The following is a 23,239-nucleotide window of genomic DNA, read 5'->3' on the forward strand; positions in this document are numbered from 1 at the left end:
TAACACAAACCAAAGGCTTTTTAATCATGAGGTCAACAGAGATTATGTATGTGAAAAGTACTTTTAAACAGTAAGGTATCCATATCAGATTATTCCCGAATGAAATGAGAGGAAATGTATTTTCTCAGGGACAATTGTACCCCAGTCTCTACTCAGTTTCTTCAAGCTCCTTTCTAGAAGATACTATGTGCGTTTAATTGGGTATGGGGACTGGATCATTACCACCCTTTTTGCAGGTTTGTGGGTCCATCTTGGCTGATGGGAGGTCAAGCCGACTAGCCCGCAGGAGCCCAGGGGGACACAAGGTAGATCAAGGGAAAGCGACCAGATGGGATGGAAGGACAACAGTGTAGCTAAACCAACAAGAAACAGGAGTCAAGAAAAAAATAGCAACAAAATGTATTTAAAAACAGACTTCTCCAGTTGGCATTTTGAATGAAACAGCTAACAATGAACTCCAACCCTTTATATTGTGTTTCTTTTGCTCCTGGAGTCCTCTTGCAGCTTTAATTCTTGAAACTCAGCCAGCAGCACCAGACATTAATCCCCAAAGGGAGAGGTATTATTAAACCTTTTGCTGGTCATTCTTTTCTGAATACAAATGGACAAATTCTTAAACCCTCTTGCTCATTTCATGACAATCATCAGGAGAAAAAAATTAAGCCAAACTTGCATATTGAAAATAAGAACAAAAACACACACACACACACACAAAAACCCCTGTTGATAATAAATATCGCTGATTCACTTATGTTAAACAAAGTCCAATTTTATTCACTCTTAATATCCTTGCAGTCCATTGTATACCTTCTGCACTGATCCTTGTTTCAGTAGCTGTTTGATACCTGAAGAAAGAAGGAACAAATGATTCCATCAACAAAAATGTCACTTCTGTAGAGTTCGAAGAACATGTTTCACGCAGAGGCTCACAAAAGGCCACATGACAACAACGGATCTGAATTGTTCAAGTTCATTGCATGTGGATACCATTCACCCCCCACACGCACATGTAGGTCCAAGACAGCCCCTCATGACTTTCTGGTGCTCAAGCACACATACCACACATAATCCCACAAAACCCTACCAAATGAGAAGTGAGAAGAGGCCATCAAAATGGAAAGAAAGCTCTTCAGTTGTCTTCCATTCCCTCCTCTTTGTCTTCTTTTCAGTTTTGACCTCTTCCACCGTTCTCTTTCCTCTTATTATTTGGGACACACCAACTGGGCCCTTACCTCATCAGCCATCGCAGACACCATCCTAAGGCCCCTAGCCCTTCTAATGTACACCTCACCCTTCCCTCTACAGTTTGGTCCAGACACCCCAAGTTTTAAAGCCCAGCACACCCAGCCTTTTTTTTTTTTTTAACACAGTGACAGAAGAATTTTGAATATGTCTTTTACAGAAAGTCAAGTCCAATTCCGAGTTCTGTCTGCAGTAGGGTTAGTGGTTGATGTGTGATGTCACTGGAGGGTTTTGTTTTTATTGCCCCTTTTTAACCGCCGTTCTCATACTCATATACCACATATACGCACGTACTCTCTCTCTCATTAGACTGCTCACCTTCTCTTGCTTCCTCTGTTAACTGTTCTTTTGGAAAATCTACATCGAAAGTGATTATCAAAGAGCCCTTAATATTGTTGTTGTCAAAGTTGGGGAGCCCTTCTCCTTTCTTCCATAGCTTGGCTCCTGGTCTGGTGATCTTATCCCGGGAAATATGTACCTAGAAAGCAAAAGGGAATGGGCTGGAGTAGGATGGGTACTTTTGAAGTACGACACACGGCTTCTAGTGAGCACTGGTGCCCAGAGTTCACGTCACAGCTCAGCACAGCAGCAAGGAGAAAGGGACAGGGAACCATCATCAGGGCATTGAAAGCCAAAGAAATAGGTTTTCCAAATAAAAAGAAAAACCAAACACATAATCTCAAAACCATCCACATGGAGGAAGCAGGAAACTGGTCTGTTTACCTTGTGGCCATCCAAGTGAGTAATATCCATATCAAAGCCCACCAGAGACTCGACTAGTGAGATTGTCACGTTTGTATATAAATCATCTCCTCTCCTTTCAAATATTGGGTGCCTAAAAACAGAACAAGGCAAAAATAAAAAACTTCCATCTTTGGAAAACATTCAAAGGGTTTTTAGAAAAATCTTGGGAAAGGATGAATACCACTCTTTGAAACAACAGGCATTTACTAGACATTCCTTTGTGGATAGTATTAACTGAAAAATATAAGGTTATGTAAAATTTATTATATCCTATGTTTAAGGAGCTTAGAAACATCAGAAGGCAAAGCACATAAGTAAAACTACAAGTAATTAGACTACAGAAAATTCGCTTTGATATACAAGTGCTCTGGATTACAAGTATGTTTCCAGAACAAGGTTTTACTGTATTTGCAAATGACTTATCTGATGAAGATCTATCAGATCAAAACCTATCAGACTCAACACTCAAGACATAAACAACCCAGTGAATTAAATGGGCAGAAGACATGAACAGACACTTTTCCAAAGGAGACATCCAGATGGCTAACAGACACATGAAAAGATGCTCAATATCACTCATCATCAGGAAAATACAAATCAAAACAACGATGAGATACCACCTCACACCTGTCAGAATGGCTAAAATTAACAATACAAGAAACAACAGGTGTTGGTGAAGATGCGGAGAAACTCTTCCATTGTTGGTGGGAATAAAAACTGGTGCAGCTGCTCTGGAAAACAGTATGGAGGCTCCTCAAGAAACTAAAAATAAGCCTGGCTAGAGGTTTATCAATTTTGTTTATTTTTGCAAAAAACCAACTCCTGGTTTCATTGATCTGCTCTACAGATTTTTTTAGATTCTATATTGTTTATTTCTGCTCTGATCTTTATTATTTCTCTTCTTCTGCTGGGTTTGGGGTGTCTTGCTGTTCTGCTTCTAGTTCCTTTAGGTGTGCTGTTAGGTTTTGTATTTGGGATTTTTCTTGTTTCTTGAGATAGGCCTGGATTGCAATGTATTTTCCTCTCAGGACTGCCTTTGCTGCATCCCAAAGCGTTTGGATTGTTGTATTTTCATTTTCATTTGTTTCCATATATTTTTTAATTTCTTCTCTAATTGCCTGGTTGACCCATTCATTCTTTAGTAGGGTGTTCTTTAACCTCCATGCTTTTGGAGGTTTTCCAGATTTTTTCCTGTGGTTGATTTCAAGTTTTATAGCATTGTGGTCTGAAAGTGTGCATGGTATGATCTCAATTCTTTTATACTTAGGAAGGGCTGTTTTGTGACCTAGTATGTGATCTATCTTGGAAAATGTTCCATGTGTACTCGAGAAGAAAGTATATTCTGTTGCTTTGGGATGCAGAGTTCTAACTATATCTGTCAAGTCCATCTGCTCCAATGTATCATTCAGGGCCCTTATTTCTTTATTGATTCTGTGTCTAGATGATCTATCCACTGCTGTAAATGGAGTATTAAAATCCCCTGCAATTACCACATTCATGAATGAAAATGGAATTATTGCAACCAATCCCTCAGAAATACAAGCAATTATCAGGGAATACTATAAAAAATTATATGCCAACAAACTGGACAACCTGGAAGAAATGGACAAATTCCTAAGCACCCACACACTTCCAAAACTCAAACAGGAAGAAATAGAAAACTTGAACAGACCCATAACCAGCAAATAAATTAAATCAGTTATCAAAAATCTCCCAACAAACAAGAGTCCAGGACCAGACAGCTTTCCTGGGGAATTCTACCAGACATTTAAAGCAGAGATAATACCTATCCTTCTCAAGCTCTTCCAAAACATAGAAAGGGAAGGAAAACTTCCAGACTCATTCTATGAAGCCAGCATTACTTTGATTCCCAAACCAGACAGAAACCCAGCAAAAACAAACAAACAAACAAAAAAAACCCAAAAAAAAAACAGAACTACAGGCCAATATCCCTGATGAATATGGATGTAAAAATTCTCAATAAGATACTAGCAAATCGAATTCAACAGCATATGAAAAGAATTATTCACTATGATCAAGTGGAATTCATTCCTGGGCTGCAGGGCTGGTTCAACATTCGCAAATCAATCAATGTGATACATCACATTAATAAAAGAAAAGAACCATATGATCCTGTCAATCGATGCAGAAAAAGCATTTGATAAAATTCAGCATCTTTCTTAATAAAAACCCTCAAGAAAGTTGGGATAGAAGGAACATACTCAAACATCATAAAAGCCATTTATGAAAAGCCCACAGCTAATATCATCCTCAATGGGGAAATACTGAGATATTTCCCCCTGAGATCAGGAACACAACAGGGATGTCCACGCTCACCGCTGTTGTTTAACATAGTGTTGGAAGTTCTAGCATTAGCAATCAGACAACAAAAGGAAATCAAAGGCATCAAAACTGGCAAAGATGAAGTCAAGCTTTCACTCTTTGCAGATGACATGATATTATACATGGAAAACCTGATAGACTCCACCAAAAGTCTGCTAGAACTGATACATGAATTCAGCAAAGTCGTGGGATACAAAATCAATGTACAGAAATCAGTTGCATTCTTATACGCTAATAATGAAGCAATAGAAAGACAAATAAAGAAACTGATCCTATTCACAATTGCGCCAAGAATCATAAAATACCTAGGAATAAACCTAACCAAAGATGTAAAAGATCTGTAGGCTGAAAACTATAGAAAGCTTATGAAGGAAATTGAAGAAGATATAAAGAAATGGAAAAACATTCCGTGCTCATGGATTGGAAGAATAAATATTGTTAAAATGTCAATACTACCCAAAGCTATCTACACAGTCAATGCAATCCCAATCAAAATTGCACCAGCATTCTTCTTGAAGCTAGAACAAGCAATCCTAAAATTTGTATGGAACCACAAAAGACCCCGAATAGCTAAAGTAAAATTGAAAAAGACGACCAAAGCAGGAGGCATCACAATCCCAGACTTTAGCCTCTACTACAAAGCTGTAATCATCAAGACAGCATGGTATTGGCACAAAAACAGACACATAGACCAATGGAATAGAATAGAGACTCCAGAATTGGACCCACAAAAAGGATGGCCAACTAATCTTTGACAAAGCAGGAAAGAATATCCAATGGAAAAAAGACAGTCTCTTTAACAAATGGTGCTGGGAGAACTGGACAGCAACATGCAGAAGAATGAAACTAGACCACTTTCTTACACCATTCACAAAAATAAACTCAAAATGGATAAAGGACCTGAATGTGAGACAGGAAACCATCAAAACTCTAGAGGAGAAAGCAGGAAAAAACCTCTCTGACCTCAGCCGCAGCAATTTCTTACTTGATACATCTCCAAAGGCAAGGGAATTAAAAGCAAAAATGAACTATTGGGACCTCATGAAGATATAAAGCTTCTGCACTGCAAAGGAAACAATCGACAAAACTAAAAGGCAACCAATGGGATGGGAAAAGATATTTGCAAATGACATATCAGACAAAGGGCTAGTATCCAGAATCTATAAAGAACTCACCAAATTCCACACCCAAAAAACAAATAATCCAGTGAAGAAATGGGCAGAAAACATGAACAGACACTTCTCTAAAGAAGACATCCAGGGGTGCCTGGGTGGCTCAGTCGGTTAAGTGTCCGACTTAGGCTCAGGTCATGATCTTGCGGTCCGTGAGTTTGAGCCCCGCGTTGGGCTCTGTGCTGACAGCTCAGAGCCCGGAGCCTGTTTCAGATTCTGTGTCTCCCTCTATCTCTGACCCTCCCCCATTAAAGCTCTGTCTCTCTCTGTCTCAAAAATAAATAAACGTTAAAAAAGAAGACATCCAGATGGCCAACAGGCACATGAAAAGATGCTCAACGTCACTCCTCATCAGGGAAATGCAAATCAAAACCACACTCAGATACCACCTCACACCAGTCAGAGTGGCTAAAATGAACAAATCAGGAGATGATGCTGGAGAGGATGCGGAGAAATGGGAACCCTCTTGCACTGTTGGTGGGAATGCAAACTGGTGCAGCCGCTCTGGAAAACAGTGTGGAGGTTCCTCAAAAAATTAAAAATAGATCTACCCTATGACCCAGCAATAGCATTGTTTTCACTCTTATGTGGATCCTGAGAAACCACGGGGGAGGGAAAGAAGAAAAAAAAAAAGTTAGAGAGGGAGGAAGCCAAACCATAAGAAACTCTTAAAAACTGAGAACAAACTGAGGGTTGATGGGGGGGGGTGGGAGGAAGGGGAGGTGGGTGATGGGTATTGAGGAGGGCACCTGTTAGAATGAGCACTGGGTGTTGTATGGAAACCAATTTGACCACAAATTTCATATTAAAAAAAACAAACTAAAAATAGAACTACCCTAAGATTCAGCAATTGCACTATTAGGTATTTAACCAAAGGATACAAAAACACAGATTCGAAGGGGTACATGCTCCCAATGTTTAAAGCAGCACTATCAACAATAGCCAAACTATGGAGAGAGCCCAAATGTCCATCAAGTGATGAATAAAGAGGGTGTGTGTGTGCGTGTGTGTGTGTGTGTGTGTATGTGTGTCTGTGTATTTTTGTTTGTTTTGTTTAAAATAATTTTTTATTGCCCACGATATTATTTTTTTTGTGTCTTTTTTTAAAATTTATTTTCTTTTTTAATAACTATAAATTCAAGCTTAGGGAAGCTTGCCTTTGTCTTGAAAAAACAACAACAACAACAACAAAGCTGTTATATCATTTGCTAACCTGATCTCATTTTAAGAGAGAGATGGTAATTATATTGTAACAGTAAAATTTATACCATGAATGATGCAGATCTAAGTCTGGTGGCATTAAAAGGAGATAGTGTTGTTGACAAAATTATAATCTGCTGGTGGCATTTGTGGAAAAGAAGAACTTGAAATTTTTAAATAACAGTAAACTCCGTTAGAAAATTCTAAAGTGTCTCACAGACCAAAAAGGGAATGAAGTTAGTAAAATGCCTCAACAGAGTTTGAATAAAACCCTGGATATGAGAGTTATTAGAACTTGGGTATGTAAAAATAGGGTGGTAGGTTGGGGTCATGCTTACAATGGTCTCAAGTTCAAATAAACTACTGTGACAATATACCACTTCACAGGTCACACACTTTCACACAGGTTTTTCTTTCCTTTAGTAGGTCCTGGCAGCAGGTGTGCTCAGTTGCCTTCCAATACACACACACACACAATCAAATATTACTCAGCCACCAAAAAGAATGAAATCTTGCCATTTGCAATGATGTGGATGGAGCCAGAATGTAGTATGCTAAGTGAAGTAAGTTAATCAGAGAAAGACAAATACCATATGACTTCACTCATGTGTGGAATTTAAGAAACAAAACAGATGAACATACGGGAAGGAGGGAAAAAGGAGAAGACAGGGAAACAAACCACAAGAGATTCTTAATGATAGAGAACAAACTGGGGGTCGATGGAGGGAGCTGGGTGGGAGATGGGCTACATGGGTGATGGGCATTAAGGGGGGCACTTGCTGGGATGAGCACTGGGTGTTGTATATAAGTGATGAATCACTGTATTCTATTCCTGAAACCAATATTGCACTGTATGTTAACTAAAATTTAAATTAAAAAAAAAATAAAGATATTAATCCTTCATCAAAAAACAAAAACAAAGTGGTAACAAGAGAGAAATAATAAACAAGAAAGCCTGAGTCCCAGGCAAAATTCTTGTATAAGCGGCACTTCATGCTTAAATAAAACTGCATATCATGTAATAGAAGGTTCTTTCTACGTAGAGTCCTCCAATCTTGTACGGTGCCATGCTTCCTCAGTCGAAATCTCAGGTCTCCTTGAATACCACTTGTATTTGCGTCTCTTTTACAACTCCTTACTTGTTTTATCAGTTCTTTCCTCCCAACATCTTTTGGATTTGTAGGTCGTGAGTAAATATATAATGGCTCAATCCTAGGCCCCAACCCCTAATTTTTAGTATTGTTGTAGAGTTACAAATGATCATTAAGGCATTTAAGTGCATGAAACAGAGGAAAAAGTCTAGCCATGTCCTGGTGGCTACCCAGATTCTCTAATCTAACTCATCTGAAAAGCGGGGGCTAAAGAGAGGGACTCCAAAATCAGATCACATACTTGACAACTTTGATTCGGAACCGCAGGTCTCCTGGCTCTCCATCCACATGAGGCTCACCTAATCAGAAGAGATGATGGCATGTTGTAAGTCACACAAGTTGAACACTGCAGATCTATCCGCAGTTGAGAGAATTTTTTAAATCCATTACCTTGGGTGTTGCCTACCAAATCTACCCATGAAAGCAGTATCTCTAACTGGTTATATCAAGTTTCAGATTATTAGTAAAGATCACCTGTGTCTCAGGCACAGCAATAAACAACTTGAACTGTTTCCTAAACAAAGAAAGATTCATTGATTTCTTGAACCTGAAGTCTTAAAGCTTCTTTTTTTTTTTTTTTTGGAGTTTTAAATTTAACCTCAAGGGGAGGTCTGAGAGTATCTTATCAATGCCAAGTAGAGCTATACATCTTTCATTGCTGAGTTAAAATTAATCCATTAAGGTCTGGACACTCTATTTATTTCTTTATTTATTAAACAGATTTTTTAAAGTTTATTTATTTATATGGGGAGAGAGAGCACAAGCAGGGGAGGCAGAGAGAGAATCCCAAGCAGGTTCCAAGCTGTCAGTGCAAAGCCCGATGTGGGGGCTCAGTCTCACAAACTGTTAAGATCACGATCTGAGTTGAAATCAAGAGTTGGGACGCTCAACCAACTGAGCCACCCAGCACCCCTGGACACCTTAAATTTTGATATAACTTAGGCTACTAGATAAAAAGTTACTAAGTGGTAACTTTTGGCCATTATATTCAAAAGATACACTGTAATGCTATGGTTTAACGTGGACAACCACGAAGGTCCTGAAAGGTTTAAACCGGACAAAAGACTGTGGGACATGATACGTGCATTTACTATGTGGCCATTAGGATAGGGTGTGAGGTGGGGGTGGGAGGCATTCACAAGCACCCAGGGAATAGAAAGTGAGGACAGTAAAACATCAATATCAACATCTCACCTTCCCCAATAAAGGGATACTCCATGCCATCTCTCACCCCAGGTTCTATTTCTACCTCCAGCGTTCGTTCTTCATTCACTAGTCTGAGACAAAGAGAATTTAGAAAGAAAAAAAATGAAAATACAAACCAAACCCCAGATACACATAATTAATTTTTTTTCTGTTCTATCAGAGTCGTTTCTTGGAAGACTGTTCTGTACCTCTAGTTGACAAAGCCATCTGAGATCCATTTACATCTTCTATTTGCCAAAAGCTAGGGCAAAGCTACTCTACCTTATATAATCTTGTAACTTGCCTCCGAAGAAACCTGCAGTAGACTGATTACTTTGAGCCATGTGATCAATAACAGAGTAAACTACTCACACATACATAAAGGGCACCTGGAACCACATGGTCATGTTTATCAGGAATCAGCAGCAAAGTTTGTCCTATCGGATATTTTTCCTGATCCCAGGATCCCAGGATATATATATCATACTGTTTAATTAAATAGTTGTGTTCCTAACATAATCAGCAAAGAGTCTTTCTCTAATCTGAAATGTTAGCTAGACATATAGGACTGCTCTAATATTCCGAGTGGGAAAAATGAAACATTAACATTTGAGGAGGATATTCAGAAATAAAGGGTACTGCTTATTAGTTCAGAAACACAGAAGGCAATATTTAGAAGAAATACTTTTGGAAAATATAAAAATGTACATGTCTTTGTTCCATCCTCTGGTAGAACTTGAGAGCGTGTGAAAGAAGGGTATGGAAAGATAGGGGAAAATCTAGATCTAGACCATTAGCATTAGACAAATGACATGATTCGAGTGTCTCTTGGTAGAACAAAGAAAGCGCTCCACTTACTTGACATTAGGGCATTCATCACAGACCACCTCTTGGGTCATTTGGAAGCGCCCAGGGCCCAGCTGGGTAGTCCGCATCTCCTGCCGGCAGTTGCATTTTCGTTTGCCAGGAGCCTGCCTTGCCACAGGTTTGTTTCTAACTACCTAGAAATACATAAACAACGTCAGCTTCTCTCTCTGTAAAAAAGCCTCTGGTTTCCTCAACTGATCAGGGCTGCACACACGCCCAGGCCAGAACATCCTCTTCTCTGGCAAGCTACCCCTCAGGGAGACCCGAGGTGACAGAAGTCTCTGTGGACTTACAAATCAGACCCCCCACAGGAATGAAGCAAACGGATGCTTAAGTGATTCAAATTCTGAAGCTGGAGAAGAAAGAGGGGAGTCAGAAGAGGGCCAGAAAATAACGTGTATGATATGGGCATTTCCGAGCCACAAGAAAACACCGCTGAGTTAAAGCAGTTCACAGAATTGCTATCCTTGAAGAAATCTGAGCCGTGCAAAGCAAAACCACAGCCTGAAGAACAACCACAGCCTTCAAAAGCTGATATTAGCTGCCACCATACCATTACCTACGATAAACCCAATGAAAACACTTCCTTGTTTCAGGCAACTCAATCCAGGGCTGTTTCCCACTGTTATCTCAATTCAGACACTGAATATGTAAGGGACACAATAATCATCTCTTTGTAGTTGCTTGCAATCAAACACGCCGATCGCTCAAGGTATGTGGGAAGCAGTACACGTGAAGAAACGTATTCCTGTGTTTGCCTGTTTAGTTAGCCAAACGTCGAATCACAAGGCATGTGCTCAGGCAGCAGGATGACACAAATGTTTGGGAGAAAAATCCCTTAAAGCCTACAAATATATGAAAGCCCAGGTCAGCAGAATAAATGACAACAGTAACAGTGATTAGAGCAGACACTTTATAGCACATACTACAAGGCAAGCAATGCTTTTACACGTATGAACTCAACCAGTCCTCACAACCAGCTCATGAGGCAGGTAGTGTTACTGTCCCCGTTGTACAGGGGAGGGAATGAAAGCACAGAAAGGTTCAGGAACACAACCAAAGTCAAATAACTAATACATGGCAAAGCTAGTGTTCGAAACCAGGCAGTCTAGCTCCAGAGTCCATGCTTTTAACTACTATGTTCTCTCTCAAGGTAATTTTTCCCGGAAAAAGAATTTTCCACAGAGTCGTTTAAATAGCAAGGCCACCAGCATAGATTTTTGTTTCGGGACACACTAACTGCAAAGAGTGATGTACACAGTATATATCGGTGATGTCTGCAGACAACAGGTCTGCAGGGAACATGAGGGTTAATCAGGCTCACCTCTTTTCTCCCAACCCAACAATCCATCTTGCTTTTGAAGGAGAGACGGCCCAAATACTTTCACTGCCCTTTCTCTCACCCTTCAGACTGAACAACAGTATGACGAGACAGCTGCATCCTCTGTAATTGTCCAGTCCTCTTTTTTCAACTCTTCAGAGCAGAAGCCACAACTAAAGAAAATGCTTCTTGTCGAGCTGCTACATATACGTGGGCTACCAGCTAGCTGCTCCCAAATCCTGGAAACACTGTAAGACGTCAATTCCAGGAAACAATAATCATAACACACAATTTGTGAGAAAGCTTCAGAGACAGAAGGCTGTACTGAACTGGTATGTGTGCAGCGTGGTGGCTGCATCTTGGGGCAGCGGTGGCTAGAGGGGGCACTGAGAAGGTGTCAGGGAAAAGCAGTTGACTTTTCTGCTGTCGCCTTGCTCCTGAACGGCCCTGGGACGAGTTTGGGTGACCCCCTCTTCTCCAAAACAGACAGACCCCAGACAGCAAACAAGACCGAAAAAAGCCCTCTCAGAAAACAAATAAAACACAGTTAGAACCACTAGGCAAGGGCTCGTCCCAAGATGCCCTACCAGGGCAAGAAAGTTGCTGATCCCCATGGTGGAGAGAGTATGAGCTCAAAGGTCAAAAAACCATCTAGACACCTGAGGGGTCTGACTACATGCCCTCCACCTCCCACCCCCCAGAAAAGACAACAAACCGGATAAAACATATATTTTAAGCAAATGTATTAGAGAAGACAGACCAAGAATTTAAAATAAGCATGGTAATATTTAAGGAGATAAGGGAAGGCATCAGCAAAGTGAAATAGAATAAGAAATAGTGTAAGAATCCAGTAGAGATATTATGTATAAAAATATGAGTTGAAATAAAAACACAGCAATGGGATACTATTAGGATGGATATAGCTAAAGACTGAAGTAATGAGCTGGAAGTCCCAAATAAGGCACTCTTCTAGAAGAAAGCAGGGGAGGCTAAAGAAGCAGAATTAAATATATATAGATATTTATTATGTATGTACATATTATATATATATATATACACTTATATATTTATATTTATAAGAAAATTAGGAGATAGAGGCAGAAATGCCAACAAAGAGGATTATATATCCAAAAACACGGAGATAAATTTTCCAAGACTAAAAAAAGATAACCTCAAATTAAAAGATCCCGAAGTTTTAGTAGAAAATATTATGTGAATCGTTTTCTGATTTTAGGGCAGAGAAGAATTTCTTACACAAGACACAAAAACTCACCATAAAAGACTGATAAATTTGGCCACACTAAAATCAATTACCTCTGTTCATTTAAACAAATCTTCGATATAATGAACACACCAGTTACAAACTGATAGGCTATATTTTTATCACATATGGCCAACAAAGACCAAACATATGAAAGTGTTTATCTTAATTAGCTGAGAACATGCAAATCAAGAGCGTAATGGGGTAGCATTTTTACCCATTTGACAGGCAAATATTGAGAAGCCTAACAATTCACGGTTTTAGAGAGGTGGCGATCTACAGGATCTCTTATAATTGGCTGGCGGAAGTGCTGGTACTAATCAACTGAGAAAACAATACGGAATTATCTTGTACAAATGAACGTTGGTTCATATTACCCAGCAATTCCACGCTCACATATATGCACCCAAGAGAAATTCTTGCTCACATGTACCTGGATGTGTGTATAAGAATGTTCACAAAAGCACTATTGGGCAGTGGAAAAAAAAAAACTGGAAATAACCTACGTGCCTACTGATACAATGTGGTCACAATAAAATTCTACTCAGCAGAATTACATGTTACAGCAACAACAGGCAGCAATCTTGATGACACTATAGTAAAAAAAGCCAGTCCCAAAGACTGTAAAAATAGCATCCTACCATACACGAAGTCAAAAGCAATAAAAATACAACAATATCTTACTCAGGTATTCATGTACATGTAATACAACAAACAAACAGGAGTGCCAAGGGAACAATAAAGACAGAACACAGGACAGGAGCTCCCTCTGAAGGGGAGGCAGGGGGATGGAACAGGGAAGTACGTGCAGGTAGACGGACATGGTCTTGCTGTATTTAGTTCTTGGGATGGGTGAGGAGCTCATGAAACAATGGGATTATGAACCTGATATTATGATGAACTCAATTCTGTGCATCTGGTCACTCTCCCCACCCCTGAAAGACAGAGCAGGTACCCAGAGATTTCCTGCTTTTAGTCAAAAGAACAATTCTGGGAATTAATATGAATAGCTGTGTTGTTTGAACTTACTTCCACAAAATTTCCCGCATATACTTCTTCCAAAGTAACTTCCAAATCTACAATAATATCACTTCCTCTTGGAATATTTCTGTCTTGCTGACGAGGGGTTCCTCCAAACATGAAACCAAAATCTCCAAAGAAGCTGTGGATAAGTGTAAAAATCATCAGGAAAAGAAATCAGAGTTCATGTCTTGCAATTATTTCATTTTCTTCGCATTGATACAATATTGTGTCCTACCAACATAATATTGTATAAAAACTGACATTTTTAATACACTGGAGTCATACATCACACACAATTTTTTGTCATACATCATACACAACTATATTGCCATATCCCACAGAAAAATTTTACTTTTTAATACATATTGTCCAGACATATGGTGCAGTGCATACAGTGCATCCATGAATTCAAAGTTGGGCATAATCAATGACCTACTAATCTGTTTTAATATCAAGGAATATCAAGATATAATGGACTTATCGAGAAAGGGCATAGTACATATAAACTCATGTAATACTGACTCAAATGGTAATTTTGAACACTTGTAATGTTCACTTTGTGTAATTTTTAGAAACTAGCTTTAATTAAAGAAGCTACTGTTCTGTACAAAACTCTTGGGTACATAATTAAATAAACTAAAAAAGCATCAGACTTAGTACAATTCTGGACCTTAAGAAAAAGGACGTTCTGATCTCTACAAGATCAAAATCAGTTCTTATAAGTAACAAAAGCATCACTTTGAATTAATACAATGACCTTCAAATGTGCAGGTGTTCTAATCTTAATGTTAATTTTTGATGTTAAGAAGCCTCAGATGTTGGCACAGTGATGCCAGCTAGATAACTACTTCCCACCCACCAACCAATCTTGGTGAATAGATTCCCTGAAACTTCAACAAAAACAGAGAGGGAGGATTGAGGAGGGGGGGGGGGGGGGCGGTGGTACAGATGGCGTTTTCTCTCTTTCTGGCATCCCTAGGTATCACTTCTAATTGTCAAGGGAACGGGACACTTCCCTAGTAGGCTAAAACAACCAAATCAATCCTGGGGAAGAGAAGGATTTCCTAACCACATTACCCACACATCTTCACAAGTCCTGAAAAATCTACTGTCACCCCCAAATACTAGATGGGGGAGACTATTGTGTGCAACAGTGATTCTTACCTTCTTTGGGAAAGGGTTCACAAAACCCTTTAAGAATCTAAAGAAAGCAATAAACCCTCTCCCCATAGAAAAGCATCCTCAAACATCTTTTTGTTTATACCTTGATTTGAAACCCCAGATTAAGATCTTATATGGCATCATCAGGGCACACGAAAATTCAAATGCTCAACAAAGAGGGGTTCAAAGAGTGGGAGGGAAAGGTGTTTATTATCCCAGCCACTCAGCACTCCTGGAAAGCCACGTGCGACAGGAGACAAAAAGCCTCTACTCTAATTCCTTCCACCAATGCCGATTATTGTAGGTGTCTCTCCTGTTGATAGGATGAAAAAGAGGCAGTTCTGGGTATGGGAATAGAAATCTCTCGCTCTCTCTCTGCTCATAAGAAATAATCTCATTCATTAATGGTTTGCAGATTCTAAGACAGCGAGGGGACAACATACAGTGCCCCCAGCATTGTCAAGGGTGACTTGACTGATTCAGTTGACTGGACAGGAACCTGTATTTTCTAGAGCTTTATGAAAACAGAAGAGTATATTCCCACAGGGAGGAGGATGATTGACCTTGTGGTCAAGAATCAGTTGAGCTGTACTCTTCATCAAAAGCTTCTGAAGCAGGCAACAGGGATACATCTTTAACAATGACCGAATGATCCATTCTCAGACACTAATACTTTGCAGATGGGCAAATTACTTACTGTGAAAAAATGTCTCCATGGGAGCTCTGATGCCCATCTTTTAATCCCTCTTCACCATAAGTATCATATTGTTTCCTTTTCTCACTGTCTGACAGAACCTGGGGGGCAAAAGCCAGTGGAGGAAAAGATCAGGGGTTGGCAAGATGTGATGAAGGTACATTCATGTTTTTTTTTAATTCTGATACTGGGTCTAAGATTTTTGTGGAATGCAGTTTCCACTATGTATTAAGGCATGTTTATATTTTCTTTGGCAGACGAAATTCTTTGATGCACTGTTCATTTGGGAACTTCTACATTGCTCAACTCACGTCTTTAATTTATCAAAATTCGCCCAGTCACATAAAAACCATATCTGAGATAAGCAATGTGGCTATGAAGGTGAGGGCAGCAACAGGAAAGAGGGGAGATGAATTCCTCAGGGTTACTTCCCATTCAGTGTGATTCTTGTGCTCGTGCAGTTAACCTGTATGAGGCAGTAGCTCTCTGAACCATAAATTAGGATGGGACTATGACAGATTGCCATTAGTGACAGAAGCAGTAAATCAGTACAGCTTGAAAATCTGCTCAGTCCTACCTACATGTCCATATCATATACACCCCTCCATGTTATACACATTAGGAGACTGACAAGTCAAGGGAATCAAATGGCCCTTCAGAAGGGTCTATCCTGCTCTATTTTCACATTCCCTTTTCTATTTTGGGCGGTATCTGGATATCCATTTGTGGAAGAATGCTGTCTGACGTGTATGTTTAAGTTTGTAATCTTCTGAGTTTGAATTACAGAAAGTAAAAAACAAAACAAAACACTGCTCTATGAAGACTGCTCAAGGTCAATTTCACAGCTTGAAAAGACTGGACCCATTTGAAGAATATAAAAACTAAATAAGCTTCCATACTCTTTAAAATTTGCTTTCAACATGCTCCCCCGCCCCACAAAAAAAGAGAGAGAGACAGATAGAAAAAGCTTCCCATCTATTTAGAGAAATCTGAAGTATTTGCACACATATAATTTTGACAGTTAAATAACTTTATACCTTCTTGGTCATTTTAAAACTTCTGTTTAGACAGCAGATTGAAGGGTTATTTCAAACCCATACTTGCACTGGCTCAGGAAAAGGTTGGAAGTAGATGGGGCTTGCTGACTCAGCAAAAGAAAGGGAAGACCTGACTAGCATATATAAACAGGACACACTTCTGGCTCAGGGCTGAGAGATGTGTAAGGAGCCACTAAAATATTTTATCTTTCTAAATTTATCTTAAATGTTAAAAGAAATTGCGTATATAAGAGAGAATATTCTTTTTTCTTTTTTTAATGTTTATTTTTTTAATTTTTTTTTTTTTAACATTTATTTATTTTTGAGACAGAGAGAGACAGAACATGAATGGGGGAAGGTCAGAGAGAGGGAGACACAGAATCTGAAACAGGCTCCAGGCTCTGAGCTGTCAGCACAGAGCCCGACGCGGGGCTCGAACTCACGGACCTGTGAGATCATGACCTGAGCCGAAGTTGGCTGCTTAACCGACTGAGCCATCCAGGTGCCCCTTAATGTTTATTTTTGAGAGAGAAAGAGAGAGAGCGTGAGCACGGGAAGGGCAGAGAGAGAGAGACACACACACAGAATCTGAAGCAGGCTCCAGGCTCTGAGCTGTCAGCACACAGCTCAAACTCATGAACTGTGAGATCATGACCTGAGCCAACTGAGCTACCCAGGTGCCCCAAGAGAAAGCATTCTTAAAAGGAAAGACAAATGGGTTAGTCCAAAAGTGACCAGAGTACTTGACTAAAAGCATTATGATAGACCACATGGAAAGGAATATTTGGTAAATATCCTCAAAAGGAAAAAAAAAAAAAAAAAAAAAGCTACTTCAGGGAAGTAGAAGTGGGCAGAATTCACTTAAAAACAACAACACAAAACCTCAAAACTCTTATCATCATGTGATCTGCAGTTTCAGTATTTTTACTTTCAAGTCTACTGTGGTCTGGTCTTGCAAAGAAATGTATCCCACACATGGGTCTAAAAGAAACACCATTTCAAAATCCCCAAACAAAAACTATTTTAAAGTCAGTCTCTTTACAGACGGCAGAGGCCTCTGTAATAACCCTCCCAAAAAACTACCCGTAAAGTTATCTATTATAATTCACTTCTTCCTCAGTTGTCTTCTAAGGAATGCAATTTTATTCCATGGTCTTAGAAGCTATTTTAATTTCAAAAGAAAGAAAGGTTCTTAGTTGACTGGCCAACCAACCTAGAGTCTCAACTAATTAAAATGCCAACAGTAACCCCAGTTCCGTAGAGAAGACAAATTTCTATTCACAAAAGACTCTTCAACTTAACTGGGATTTTGATTCGTGAACACTAATTTATCTACCGACCAAAGGTAACCAAATGAATGATATAAAGAAAAAAGAAAATTAGACCTAGTGACTAGAAAGGTTCTTAGAGTTAAATAATCTTCAATCTCATGAATGATTTATGTACAGCCTGTCTAGGTCATAGCTAAAGAATATGGTAGACTTGAAAGAACATGGTAAATTCTTAGCAGCAGCTTCCCTAAAAAATATTTTGGACTATTGGGTTCCTAGCAAACAATGGGAATATTTATGGGAAATACAGTGCAAAATATGGAATCCATATTATCAGCAAGAAACAAAATGTTCTGCCTAAGAGGGTCCACCAACACTTTCAAGTTTATTTGTGGGTTCCAGGTTAGGAATTTTGGTCCTATAGGATCCCTGAAGGTATCAACAGGAAAAGGGGGACCCCATTAGGCTTAGGTTTCCCCTAGGTATAAGTCACTGTTTCAGGTCAGTGGATTCTTTAATTTAGGCCTTGGGATCTCTTCCTTTTGGGTTTTTCTGACTTACTAAAGTATTTTTCGGATTTGTTTCCAGCCTTCTCACTATCCAGGGATTTAACTTGCATTCAAAAGTTTTAGCTCCATAACTTCCAGAGTTTATTTTTTTTCTGTGTCCTTCTAGAAAATAGCAATGGTGACTAGCATGACGACACTGGAATGTATAACTGAAATCTGCCAAGACAGCAGAATTTCAATGTTCTCACCATAAAAAGAGACAAGTAAGTGAGGTGCCAGACGTGTTAGTTACATGGGCCGAATCCTTTCACACTATATACATATATCAAATCATCATGACATACACTTTAAACATCTTACAGTTTTGTCAACTATACCTCATTAAACCTGGAACCCCTCCCTACCCTGATCTCTTAATCTATTTCTAGAGGAAAGGTGAATTGCAGTACATGAAAAACAGCTAACTCCTGGGGCACCTAGGTGGCTCAGTCAGTTAAGCCTCCGACTTCAGCTCAGGTCATGATCTCACAGTCCGTGAGTTCGAGCCCCAGAGTGTGTCAGGCTCTGTGCTGACAGCTCAGAACCTGGAGCCTGCTTTGGATTCTGTGTCTCCCTCTCTCTCTGCCCCTCCCCTGCTCATGCTCTGTCTCTCTCTGTCTCAAAAATAAATAAAAACATTAAAAAAAAAAAAAAAAAAAGAAAGAAAAACAGCTAATTCCTAATTTAAATAGACAAAAGATTATCAGAACTTATTTATAAGATTTTTTCACCATAGTGTTGAAAGAATCTGTGTATAAATTTTTCAAATAGTATATAATTTATTAAGCATTCAACAAATATTCCTCAGTGTTATTAAAAATGAAAAAAAGAAAATGGAAATAAGAATATGCCCAGCTCTATATTTTATGGTGACCTAGTGTAGATTAAATGAGATGATATTGAAAGTGTCTTCCTCTCCAGATTAGTTTGCAAATTGCAAACTGTAGCTGTGTTTTGTTTGATCGGCACAAAAAAGAAATTTTTAAATCGAATTAGTTACAAAAATGTTCCAGTCAAAAGAATTACATACAAATCTGGATTAGCACTTCTCCTGAAAAATTAAATGACTTCTCATTTAATTTAAAATAAAAACACCATGTTTTTTTTTTTAAATGGCAACACCATGTTTCCATTTGTACATGGCAAAAACTGGCTGGGGTTGAAAAACAGCTTCCCTTGAAAGGGGGCAAGAGGGCTTTAGTTTTGTCACAGTCCTCATCGTTCCCTTAATAGGGAATCCCAATATGGAGGCAGAGTAGCCACTGTCATGTTTTATCTTATAACCGCCCTGCACGCTGTGTGTCTGGTCCATGTGGGCATGTGGATTTGCAATCTTCATTCAGACTTTGATTCTATTTCTGGCTCTAGCTCTCAAACTGATCGACTGAGGATCAGTCTACTCATGAATCTATCAATCATTCTTTCATCTTTTTCAACATTACCCTCCTTAATAAAACAAATACTGTTGGGAAAAAGTCAGAAAATGGCAGTATGCTAACACTAATGTACAATATAACAGCAAACACTGACTTTACTTTTACCCATTGTCTATTTTGAAAAAGAAGTGACCTGAAAGAAAGGAGTGCTACTCTGTGTTACACTGTCTTTTCTGTAACTGTAGGTTTCATTCCTATTTCATCCTTTTTACTGACTCACCTCATAAGCAGCACCTAGATCCTGGAATTTCTCCTGAGCTCGAGGATCATCGGGGTTCCGGTCAGGGTGAAGCTGTAGGGCCAGTTTCCTGTAGGCCTTTTTAATGTCTTTTATAGATGCACTGCGAGGCACCCCCAAGATCTTATAGAAATCTCGCCTGGGGAGTAGGGAGAGGGAAACGGTACTTCATTAAAGAAGTATACATTACATTTTTAAAAGTGAATTTTTTTCCTTTACATTAGGTCTGTGAATGAGCAAAGAGGTAGGAAAATGAAGATATACACGTGATGCACAAAAAAAGAATGACTACAAAGAGAAACCTCGGAATTTGTAACGAGTTCTTATACATTGAAGCAATCACAATGACAGCCTATGTACTTTTTGAACTTTGCTGAAATTATTCAAAACATCTGTGGTATACTTCTCTTAAAACTATCTTCAGGCAAGAAAACTATTATTTATGGTCATATGTGTTACTTTCAACCAATAACCGTATAATCAAATTAACTCTCCTTTTTCATTCCCTCTATTAGTGACTTTAAATGACTTCTGGCTGTTTCCAAAGGTCAAGTGACAACCTCAAAGGGCGATTTTCTTTACAAGATTACATCGCATAAATGTTCTAGTAGTAGCTTTGTTTGAAATGTTAAACATGAAGTGACTGAAATTAAGTTCAGAGGCTAACATGGAGGTTAAGCCAAAATCCAGTAAGAGCCCTGAAGAAAGAATAACATCTATTTGGATGTATGAGTTGTGTGTTTTTTTGCTAAAAGCGGAAGTATCAATCTTGCAGTCATTGTTAGTAGTTATACTAGTTTGTCATTGTCAAGTCTTAATTATAGACAGCTGCTGAAGCCCACATACAGGAGCCTGTAAGTCTCAGCAGCTACAAATACACACATGGCATGATATGTATGTGGGAGATAAGGGCTGACCACTGACCACCTTGCACGGGACTATGCTTGAACCAAATTAATTACAAAAGGAATCTTTGCAAGAAGGGCCAATGGATACAACAGAGTATAATAAACTTTCAGGGCAGGGACTGTAGCCCATAGAAGACACCTGTATATGTATGTGTGTATATATATATATATACACACATACATACACACACACACTGAATGAAATGAATAAACATGCTCACAAACACCTACTCCTTTTGGCAGAGTCACTTGAGCCACCGAAAGTTATTCTGAAAATGCATTTCTCAACAAAGGGGATGGGAAAGTTGTTCACAATGGACACGCTAATGTAGCAGCGATGGTGATTTTAAAACGTAGTGGGGATAAAATGCATTGGGGTGCCAGGTGATATAAGCCACCACACTGAGAAAATTATTCCATAAGCTCTTAGTCCCACTTTAGGAAAGTCATTTAATCATTTCATGTAGAAGTTTGTAAAATGGTCACTCCCAAGGGATTCCATGAAAGTTAGATGCGTTAGCCTCCTCCCAAAAATCTGCAAACATCTGACATCTCTTGAGACAAGGACTAAATCAAAAGGTTCATTAAAATTAGTAACAAAAGAGCTGTTTAAAGAATGAGTCTCACTTAGAATAATACAAAAATAATGTAATGTAATAACAATATAATAGTATAAATATAATAATATAAAATGGCTAAGTAACAGCTCAGAAAAAATCAGGGAAAAGATGACTGGCATAGTTTAGCATCAATATTACAGTTCCCAAAAGACTTCTTTATAAAAGGCTGATGTTTAAAGCTAAAGAATTAACAGTAGTCATATTGACATTTGTTTAAATATCTTAGGGTATGTGTTGCTTTAATTAAGTACTAACAAAAACATACTAAGAAAAACAAGCATTACCTAGAAGAAGTTAATTTTTAAGAAATTTCAAATGTTTCACAAGATAAAGAAGACAACAAAGTTTAAGCAGACATGCACGGGGGAAAAATTTTTAAGAAATAACAAGCACTTTCAATTTTAAAGCTTTGTTAAGTAGCACCTCCTCCATTTAGAGAAACTTATGAATTGTTAGAAGCTAAGACTTTACTATTTCCCCACATTCTAAAATATGAGCCTGGCAGATCATATCCCGTGGTCACCAGGCTTGTAAGATCATGGATCTAAACGGATGGAAGGATCCTTAAGAGTTCAGGTGGTCCTATTCCCTTCCTACAGGAGGAACCTTATTACCCTCATGTTACAGATAAGAATTTAGGTGGTTCCTTCAGAGTCACATAATTCGTAAGTGAGGTGGGTGGTCTTGAATCCCAGCTCACTACCTGTTGGTGAAATGCTCTTCCCGCTCATAAGATTATTCAGCTTCTCAAGAATGTACCATGGAGAGAGACAGTGAGGCATGATGACAGCTTAGGTTCAATTATCTCAAGAAGCTGGGAAGTTCAAGAACTCTCCAAAGCGTCTGCCTTGCTCCCTCAATCCAATTTCCTCTAGTCCCAGCATGACTTTCCTACCTGTTCTCACGTCTTCACTCAGACTCGCAAAATAACCCACCCACTTTAATGTCAGCCCCTCCAATGGCTCGATGCAGGCTCAACACTGCATGGTCCCCTTTTCCATCCAGCTCAGCAGTACCCCCACCCCCACAGTGTGTCTGGCACTGCATCCAAATCCCACTCCTCTGGGCAACTCTAGCTCTAAGGGCCTCTGGACCTAAGCTCCTCTCACTCGAGCCACCCACTGCTCTCCTCTCCAGCCCGCTGGCCTGGCCCACACCAGCCATTCTTCTGCCCCCACCGCCTCACCTCAGCAACGCCCCTCTCCACTCCCTCAGTCTGGCAATGCTCCCTCTACCCCAGCCAAGACTGACCGACTCACGGGCCCCGTGCCCGCGGGTGCCTGTTCCTCACCCGGCGATCACGGCCCCGAGGAGGTACAGCAGCAACAGGCAGAAGGTGCCCAGGTTCTGCGGGGCCATGGTTTCTCTGTGCCGGCCTCTGTGCCGGTCCCTAGCCCACGCGTTCCTTACAGACTCCGCCGCCGCCGAGTCGGCTCACCAGCCCACCCGGCGCTGAGAGGCCGCCTCACACCGGGGTCTCCTCCTCGGTCCGGAGCTACAGCTAGCTCGCCCCCTCCCCTGCCAGTCCACTTCCCGGGAGTCCCGAGTCCCCGGGAGAGAAGCCCCTAGCAGGAGAGAGCCAATCGCTGCTCGGGACATCACACGCGGCCGGCTCCTCGCAGCCAATCAGCGCAGTACACTTCACCTCCGAGGAGGCGCGGGCGGCCAGTTAGGCTTCCGAATTGCAGCCGCAGCTCCGGGCCTATTAGAGGAGAAAACGTCAGAGGATCGCGCCGCCGCAGGAATCCGCTCAGGCCCGGTAGCGGCGAGTCGTAGAAATCTACGTAAAAAGGCGGTCGGGGCGAAACGATGCCAAG

General features: G+C 39.9%; 1 protein-coding gene across 1 annotated transcript; it reads right to left on the reverse strand.

Annotated features, from left to right (window-relative positions):
- Nucleotides 1-400: 400 nt before the first annotated feature.
- On the reverse strand, nt 401-22,996 carry DNAJB11 (DnaJ heat shock protein family (Hsp40) member B11). The gene is made up of 10 exons (XM_042954892.1): nt 22,714-22,996; nt 19,877-20,033; nt 15,368-15,465; nt 13,516-13,648; nt 9,896-10,038; nt 9,047-9,129; nt 8,094-8,151; nt 1,966-2,077; nt 1,561-1,720; nt 401-845 (listed from the first exon to the last, which is right to left on the reverse strand). The coding sequence occupies exons 1-10, from the start codon at nt 22,779-22,781 to the stop codon at nt 781-783; spliced, it is 1,077 nt and encodes a 358-aa protein (XP_042810826.1). The 5' UTR covers nt 22,782-22,996; the 3' UTR covers nt 401-780.
- Between the last annotated feature and the right edge of the window lie 243 nt (nt 22,997-23,239).

This window comes from Panthera leo, chromosome C2, assembly GCF_018350215.1.
Source record: "Panthera leo isolate Ple1 chromosome C2, P.leo_Ple1_pat1.1, whole genome shotgun sequence".
NCBI lineage: Eukaryota > Metazoa > Chordata > Mammalia > Carnivora > Felidae > Panthera > Panthera leo.